Raw genomic sequence first — 9,082 nt, forward strand, 5'->3', positions numbered from 1 at the left:
TACTCAATATTTTATAATAACCTAAGGGAGAAGAATCTGAAAAAAACATGTATATGTATAACTGAATCACGGTGCCGTACACCTGAAACCAACACACGGACACAACTACAGGGACCCTCTCTGTTCAAAATCTTCCATCCTGTGCAGGAAGCTACTTGATAATGCACACAGCTGTGCACCCACAGCTCTCTACTTTTGAAAAACATACCCAAAGCAGAATATTGTGAATAATATTTTATTTAGTCATTTTTGTTTACAACTGAAACTCTGGGAACTCAAAATTAACATCTTTGCCCGTGAGCTTCTTATAGACACCAGAAAACGTTTCAACCTACGAGAAAAGAAATAACTCATCACAAAACATTTCAATACACATTCGTCTTAAAGCCTAAAGACTGCGAAATTGTGCCCTGTGTGGTTTTTCTCATCAGCAACCAGGCAGAGAAGGAATATACCAGACATGCCTCTATAGTCCCAACCTGCGGGCAAGCTGCTCTCGTGCCGTGGGACAGGCCTCCACAGCACTGCACCCGAGGGCCGGCTCCTCTAGGCCACTCGGCAGACCCTGGGGGACCCCAGAGGTTAATGCTCTACCAGGAATGAAGCAAAGTGACAGTTCTCCCCAGATTCTAACACGACCACCACCCCGCCCATAAAAACAGCTTTACTAAAAGTCACACTATGGAATTACTTTACTTCAATTTCTCTAACAAAAGGTAGAGAATTCCATCTTTTAAAACATCCCCCAGGACTTCCCTGGTGGCGCAGTGGTTAAGAATCTGCCTGCCGATGCAGGGGACACGGGTTCGAGCCCCGGTCTGGGAAGATCCCACATGCCGTGGAGCAGCTAAGCCCGTGCGCCACAACTACTGAGCCTGCGCTCTAGAGCCCGCGAGCCACAGTTACTGAGACCGTGAGCCTAGAGCCCATGCTCCGCAACAAGAGAAGCCACCGCAATGAGAAGCCTGCGCATCACAACAAAGAGTAGCCCCCGCTCACCACAACTAGAGAAATCCCGCACTCAGCGACACAGACCCAACACAGCCAAGAAAAAAAAAAACACCCCAATTTAAAACCTGACATATAATCCAAGAGGAAGTGGGCCCTCAGTTCACAAAGATTGGTTCTGGTGCCACATGGGGATGGGTTAGGCTGCATTCTACCCTTATCTGTTCTGGATCTTTCCATAATCAACAAGGCCTATTACCTTGTGTTCCACATTGTTCTGCTGTGCTTTATCCAAATGAACCTTTATGAGTCGGCTGCCGTCCAGCTTCACGCGGATCCTCTTGCCCACAATCTCACTTGGGAAAACCAAGTCCTCCAGGATGGCGTCGTGCACGGCTGTCAGAGTGCGGCTTGAAGAATAGAATACAGTGACAAAAGTGAGAACTCTAGCAAGGTCTGCTCTCCTGGGAGCCCCAAGGGCACCTCTTGAAGTCAAAAACATAAATGGCAAACTCCAGGTTCCTGAAACCAGATTAACATGAGCTTTCAAGTAATCTACTTTCATTTAATGTATCACACCACGAGCCATTACCAAACTAGAACAGGTTAACAAACACCCTATTTTTTTCCGGCTACACGGCACATCTTGGGGGATTTTAGTGCCCTGACCAGGAATTGAAGCCAGGCCTAACCACTGGGATGCCAGAGAATTCCCAACACCCTATTATTTTATTTCAAAAGCTTAGCGTATTTTAAACGCGGTATCTTGTAAAGTACACATACACCAGCTATTGTGAGTGATTGTCTCCAGGGGATGGAGACTGACGATGACTTTTATTTTTATACATTATCTTTAGATTTATTGTCAGTCATATGATTTCTCGACTAAATCGCTGCAGTAACCTCTTTCCTCTCTCCAAAACTATCCCATCCGTTGCTGTCAAAATAATCACTGATGTCATTACACACTTCACCTACTAAAGACCCTTTGAGGGCTCCCCTTGGCCTCCAAAATGCACCAAACCCGCCTTGTTCCCTGCGATGGAATGAGGTGACATCCCATCCCAAAAGACACTGCTCTATCACCAGCTCTAGGATGTGGCCCCTCCTATGAGGGTCCCCGGTTTCCAACGCATCCCAACACATGAACTGCCAAGGGAACCGTGCTCCTCTCCTGAGTATCATTTCAAGTTCACAACACATCTGGCTGCCTGACGAGAAGGTTCAATTAATTCCAAACCTTTAGAGTATCAGGTTTGTACCACAGGATATCAGGAATGAGCAAATGAAAAGACAGCTCTCATTTTCAACGTTTATGCAGCTACCTTGTATTATGGAACGTGTCTAGGTCTTGTTCACCCCTCAGTGGATCAGACACTATGTTCTACTCATTTCTATTTCCTGTCTGGCAGCTCCCACGCACACAGAAGGGGCTCCTAAATAACTGCAAAGGCCTCACTGCCCCATGGTGGACCCACTTTCCAAAGCCTTTATCACCTCTCCAAAAGCAAATGAGACAGATGGCCCAATCGATAAATGGCTGCTAACCACTGACTAAGCACTTCTTACTCTTACAGGACTAGGTAGGCACACATATGGAAACTTGCTAATTACTTCCTTCAAAACATAAATTAGGACGGAATCAAAGCTAGCCTCAGACTCAAATTCCAACCCAGTCTAAAGACTTTTTAAGGGGGAACAGTGGCAACGCAACTTTAATAATCACAAAGCATAGGAACTAATCTGCTTCAGAAGAAAAATAACTGAAACCCTGCTACAGATGAGAAGCCAAAGAAAACATAAATCTCAGCATTTAATCTGTTGTAGGAGAGATAACGACTGAGAAAGAAAATGAATCTGAAGGCAAGAAACCAGATTGGAAAGGGGTGGATTCACTCTGGCCTCCCAACTAGAAGACTCCAATGTCTAGACCAGGTCACTAGGAACGGGTTGAAGTCATTACCTGAGAAAATGTGGAAACAGGTTTGGGATGAGGGATAATTAAGGCTGTAGATTTGGGAGTCAGTGCCTTAGTTGGGTGCAAAGCAAAGGATCTGTCTTTATACTCAAGTACTAACTGGGGTTGCCAGAACTGAGATTATAAAACCACTTTTTAAGTATCATGATTAACAAACTAAACATTCTTGATTATCCCCTGTATTTGATCTCTTGCAAACTATCCAGAATAAAAAAAAAAAAAAGCTAAATTCTTATGCTACTCCAGCTACTCCAACTGCCAGCTACTCCAACTTAAAACAAGCTCAGGGGCTTCCCTGGTGGCGCAGTGGTTAAGAATCCACCTGCCAATGCAGGGGACACAGGTTCGAGCCCTGGTCTGGGAAGATCCCACATGCCGCGAAGCAATTAAGCCCGTGAGCCACAACTACTGAGCCCGTGAACCACAACTACTGAAGCCTGCACACCTAGAGCCCGTGCTCCGCAACAAGAGAAGCCACCGCAATGAGAAGCCTGCGCACCAACACGAAGAGTAGCCCCTGCTCGCCGCAACTAGAGAAAGCCCGTGCACAGCAACGAGGACCCAATGCAGCCAAGAATAAATAAAATAAATAAATTTATATTAAAAAAAAAAACAAGCTCAAGGTACTGACCAACACTCCGAGTTCCAGAAAACCTGGAACCGGCCTTTCCAGCCTCACCACTACTCCCTCTCCCCCCTCCACCACAGCATATGGTACAACACATCCGCCCACAACACTGGAGACCCATCACTTCCTATTTTGTAGGAACTTTAGAAACAAGACTGACTGTAAATTCCAGCGTCGCTAATGCTAGCTGTAATGAGCAAACGATGGGTTAGTCTCCTCATCCCGTAAGTAGGGATGTTAATACTACAAACTACGTACTTAACAAGGGTGGCCTCTCTGGCAGTTAGAGGGATGCTTGAGTATTTTTTCCTCAAACTGGTCCAAGAGCAGGATCTGCAGCGATCCAATAATCCAAGTCTATGAAACCAGAGACTTCAACAAAATACCAGAAGGCCCAAAGAGCCAACTTCCAATATCTAAGTTTATGTCAGATAACCTGCAGTTCAATCAAATTTACAAAGCATCGTCCATCAGCAACTACAACTGCACTGACACCTTTAACCTGCGATGTGAGCAACAGAAAAATCTAATCTTTCAGCCTTAATCCACAGCAAAAATAAAAAATGAGGATGACAGGTCGCAGCCCACCTGCACATCTGGTGTGCTTTACCCCACAGCATTCAACTCAAGATTCCTCCCCACTGTTCCTACCCTTTGCCCAAAGAACTGGAGAAAACAATCTCATCTTTTGTGATAACGGTAACCTATTATACCACCTATGTGAATATACGTAATTCTTACCTCCAGAGTTACTTTTAAAACATTTCGCATATAATTATAGAAAAAGCTAAATCACTTGATAAAAATCCCTGTGTGAATGGATTTCCTACGTTAACAGTATTTAATTTTAGAAGCCTACTCCAGCTCTGATTATAAACAACACACGCCAGTCAAGAATTGTTGATAAGAGTGGTACGTTTTTCATGCTGCTAAAACTTACCTCCTGGGACGTTTTTGCTTATTTTTTGTACGGCTTTTTCGAGTTGGCTTAGGCAGAATTCTCCTCTGTAAGGTAAAAATTATCAAGCAACAACAACAACAAAAAAGACCGTGAGTCGGCAGAAAACTAAGCACTGTCAACCTGCTTTAAAAACCAAAGGACTCAGTGGCTGAATAAATTCGAAGCTCCAGAAAGCCAAACAACCTAGACCCAACAAGTTACTGAGAAATCCTCTTACGTACTCCCTGATTTCTCGGTAATTCTTTCAGAATCCACGGCTTACATTAAAATGGAACTGGAAAAAGTCGGCTGCTCCATGATATGACTTATCTCCCAAAGATCACACCCCTTTTCACGTCCCATCCGGCCCACTACCCACTTCAGGTACTAAGCCAGGATACCACTCCGTAATTCCTCATCAGCCGGGCACTTAATTTCTGTGGATTTCTGTTTGCAGGAGGGCCAGATCTAACTTTAAAAACAAAAGAAAACCTCTCGACCGTGTTCCACTTGCCCTACATACCATTTCTTTGCACCTCTTTTCCTCCCCAAACCTACGTCTGACGCACCAGGCAGGAAAATCTCGCTGAGCCTCAGACAGGCAATTCCATGAGGCTGAAAACTCTGGCTCACCGTAAGCGCACGTCTCACCGCGATCACCTATGTGCAGCCCCGGTGCGCCGACGGCGCTGCACACACAGAGCCGCCTTCGCGTTAAGAGCAGCCGTGCGCCGCCTCCCTTTGGCCCAGTGCGAGCACTAGGCTCCGGGAACAGCCTGTTCACAGTCGCGAGCGACGTGTAACGGGCCTCGCAAGACGGCGCATTCAGCAGCAGCACAGCTAATACCTGCGCGATAAAGACAACGTGCTTCCCGCTGAACTTCTTCTCCAGCTCCCGCACGAGCCGGACCTGGATCTTCTGGAAAGACTTCAGCTGAGGAACGGGAACGAAGATTATGATAGCTTTCCGACCGCCACCAACCTCAATTTCCTAGGGAAGAGAGGGCAGAGAGGCGCACGCTCTCTTAGGCCCCCAGCGCCGCCCCCTCCCAGTCTGGCCCAGCTGAAGCGGTAAGGCGCCGCGCCGACACCGTCACTCGCTCGACACCCGAGTCTCTGGGGCGTCCCGCCAACAGCACATGCCCCGACGCCCCCCGGGAGGGACCCCACTGTACCTTGGCGGCCGTGATGTTCAGCTCCCGCAGCTGGGCCTTGAGGTCCGAGTTCATCTCCAGCTCCAGAAGGGCCTGCGGGAGAGGAGGCAGGAAAGCACCCTCAGCGCCCGAACCCCGGACCCCGTCGCGGCCTCTGCGCTCCGCCCGCCCCCTCACCTGGGAGATGCCCGACTCGAACTCGTCCGGCTTCTCGCCATTGGGCTTCACAATCTTCGCGCTGGAACTGAACATGGCCGGCACCTGGAAGCACGGAGCGCTCAAGCCGGGCGGCCCGCGACCCCGCCCGCGCGGCCCGACCCCGGTTCCAGCCCCAGCTGTCCCCGCACACGCCATCGGGGCCCGCGGGCCGGGTAATCGGCCGCATCCCCACCCGGGGACCCCAGACGTGTGCCCCTCAAAGCCGTCGTCACGGCGGCGGCGGGCAACATACCTTGACCAAGCGGCCGACGCTCGCTTCAGCTGCCTACTCTCGCTGCAGCCGCCGACTCCAGTAGGCTTGGGAAGAGGCCTAGATCTCGCGAGAGTTCGTTAAATCCCGGCGGCAGAGGGGAAGAGGCGGGAATAGTGCGAGTCACCAAACCGGAAGAACCACTGAGAAACGGTGGAAGCCTAGAGAGTCCCAGGAAGAGGCTCCGGAGGACCAGTGCGTTGGCTACGCTTTTCGCCCGCGAGAGCCTCCCCTTCCGGGCGGTTTGCGGGAGTTTTTCTGCGTTCTCTGGAAGTTCGAGGCGGCAGCCGGGTGGCCAGGCCGGAGTATGGGCGGGAGCCCCGGGCCCGTGAAACGCAACCTGGGCTACCCCTGAGGTTAGGACGTTTAAAAAAGGCTAACTTAACACGAGGAAGGGGCTTCCCTGGTGGCGCAGTGGTTAAGAATCCACCTGCCAATGCAGGGGACATGGGTTTGAGCCCTTGTCAGGGAAGATCCCACATGCCGCGGAGCAGCTAACCCCGTGCGCCACAACTACTGAGCCTGCGCTCTAAAGCCCACGAGCCACAACTACTGAATCCTGCGTGCCTAGAGCCTGTGCTCCACACAAGAGAAGCCACGACAATGAGAAGCCCGCACACCACAACTAGACAAAGCCCTCGCGCAGCAACGAAGACCCAATGCAGCCAAAAATAAATAAATAAAACAAATAAATTTAAAAAACAAAGAACACGAGGAAGCTAAAGTCCCTGCTGAAGCAATGGGAAGGGGTCACAGACTTGGATGCCAGTTCTGTGTGTAGAGAACCCAAAGGATGACATTTGTGAAAGCTCTTTGGAAACAAAGTACTTTACGAATAAATGTGATTTTCAGGCCACACGTGGCTCTCGTATTGGCTGTTTGGTGCGGCCGACAATTCTGAGACATCTGCGAACGGCAGTGGTGGGGCGGGGGCGGCCTGAAGCTGGAGGAGAACCACCCCAAGGGGTGAAGACCTGGGGGCCAGATGCAGGACGCGCGATTCCAGGAGCAGGGCCAGAGCGGGGGAAAGATGATTGGGAAGAGTCAGGGCTCGAGCTGGAGAAACGGATGTGGTCAAGGTGTGGTGAGAGATGGCGAATTGCCTTAGAATGGACCAAGAAGTCAACACAGAAGAATGTTTTGTTGGAAAAGTGCCTACCATCCTGTCACTTGAAACTCATGTGTAAAGCACTGCCTGCCCTAGACAGGAGCCAAAAATACAATTCACAAATAATTGTTAATGCGAATGTTCCCTGCTCATACTTCCCTAGGTGCTAGTTATAAGGAAAACCCACTGGATCCTTGCCCTCGCGAGATTGCAGTTTGGTGAACATAATATCCCGTAAATTGTGTGGCTAAATATATAATGATGAATTGTAATAACACGTAACAGTAAAATGAGTAAAGGTGGCCAGGAGGATTCATGCTTTAAGAAGTCAGGGAATTCTTTGGAAGAGATGGAATTAACCTGCAATGTGGAAGAGTAGTCACCAGGGAGAAGGGCATTTCCGACTCAGGGAACTACTTGTGCCACATTATCTGGCAAAGGGGAGATAACTTAGTCTACTTGAGCTTCAGTTTCCTCACTTGTCAAATTTAACAGCAATTATCTACATGGGCCAGCCGCTGTGGAAAATGCTGAAAACAGTATACTAGGTGATCTCTAAGATTTCCAACAACTTTAAATAAGCTAAGATTGTGTTCATCTCAGATATTTAAAGCTATATATGCTTCTCTAATAATGTTTCAAAAGAAAGGGCAACTAACTATCTCACTGGAAAATTAAGAGTCAGCTTGGGACTTGTTCAAGAGAGAAAGTATAGCTGCATCTGCAGTCTTATCTGGGCAGCCATTCTGAACCCTCTTGATGAACCATTTCCATCTCAGTGCTCTACATGCCTTTTCAATCTGGCTTCTGTGTCAGCCACTCCACCAAAGCAGCACTCCAAAAGTGCCTTCAGTAAAGTTCTTTCTGGTTTCCAGTACTTTGATGAGAGGAGTGGTGAGAGAAGACATCCTTGCCTTGTTCCCCAACCCTGGGGGAAAGCATTCTGTCTTTCATCAGTAAGTATATGATGTTAACCTTAGGTTTCCATAGATATTCTTTATCTTTATTTATTGAGGAAGTTCCCTCCTATCCCTATTTTCTAAGAGCTTTTATCATAAATGGGGTTATGCATTTTATGCATCGATTAATCACGTGTCTCTTTTTAGCCTGTTAATATTGTAGACTACATTAATTGTTATTCACATATTGAACCCACCTTGAATGTCTGGAATAAACCCCAGTTGGAAATAGGATATAATTCTTTTTCATATTACTGGGTTCCATTTACTAACCTTTTTTATGAGGATTTTTTTTTTTTTTTTTTTTGCGGTACGCAGGCCTCTCACTCCTGTGGCCTCTCCCGTTGCGGAGCACAGGCTCCGGACGCGCGGGCTCAGCGGCCATGGCTCACGGGCCCAGCCGCTCCGCGGCATGTGGGATCTTCCCGGACTGGGGCACGAACCCTCGTCCCCTGCATCGGCAGGCGGACTCTCAGCCACTGCTCCACCAGGGAAGCCCTATGAGGATTTTTTATGTCTATGTTCACAAGGGACATTGGTCTGTAGTTTTCTTTTTTGTACTGTTTTTGTCAGGTTTTGGTATTAGGTTAATACGAGCATCATAAAATAAGTTGGGAAGTGCCCCCTCGTCTTTTATTTTCAGAAAAAAATTGTGTAGAATCAGTGTTAATTCTTCAAGCAGTTGGTTGAATTCTGCCATGGAATCATCAGGGCCTGGAGATTTCTTTTTCCAGGGTTTTTTACTATTATGAATTCAGTTTCCTTAATAGTTACAGGGTTATTCAAATTATCTCTTTCATATTGGATGACATTTTGCAGTTTGTGCTTTTAGAGCAATTGGTCCATTTCATTTAAATTGTTGAATTTATGCGAGTAGAATTGTTCATAATATCCCCTT

The 9,082-nt window shown here is 47.8% G+C and overlaps 1 protein-coding gene across 1 annotated transcript; it reads right to left on the reverse strand.

The window, feature by feature from the left end:
• Positions 1-222: 222 nt before the first annotated feature.
• On the reverse strand, positions 223-5,913 carry RPS7 (ribosomal protein S7). The gene is made up of 6 exons (XM_007469244.1): positions 5,826-5,913; positions 5,670-5,741; positions 5,342-5,485; positions 4,495-4,559; positions 1,208-1,358; positions 223-331 (listed from the first exon to the last, which is right to left on the reverse strand). Exons 1-6 carry the CDS (start codon positions 5,898-5,900, stop codon positions 254-256), a joined length of 585 nt encoding a protein of 194 aa, XP_007469306.1. The 5' UTR covers positions 5,901-5,913; the 3' UTR covers positions 223-253.
• Positions 5,914-9,082: the final 3,169 nt, after the last annotated feature.

Source organism: Lipotes vexillifer, unplaced genomic scaffold (assembly GCF_000442215.2).
Source record: "Lipotes vexillifer unplaced genomic scaffold, Lipotes_vexillifer_v1.1 scaffold356, whole genome shotgun sequence".
Taxonomy (NCBI): domain Eukaryota; kingdom Metazoa; phylum Chordata; class Mammalia; order Artiodactyla; family Lipotidae; genus Lipotes; species Lipotes vexillifer.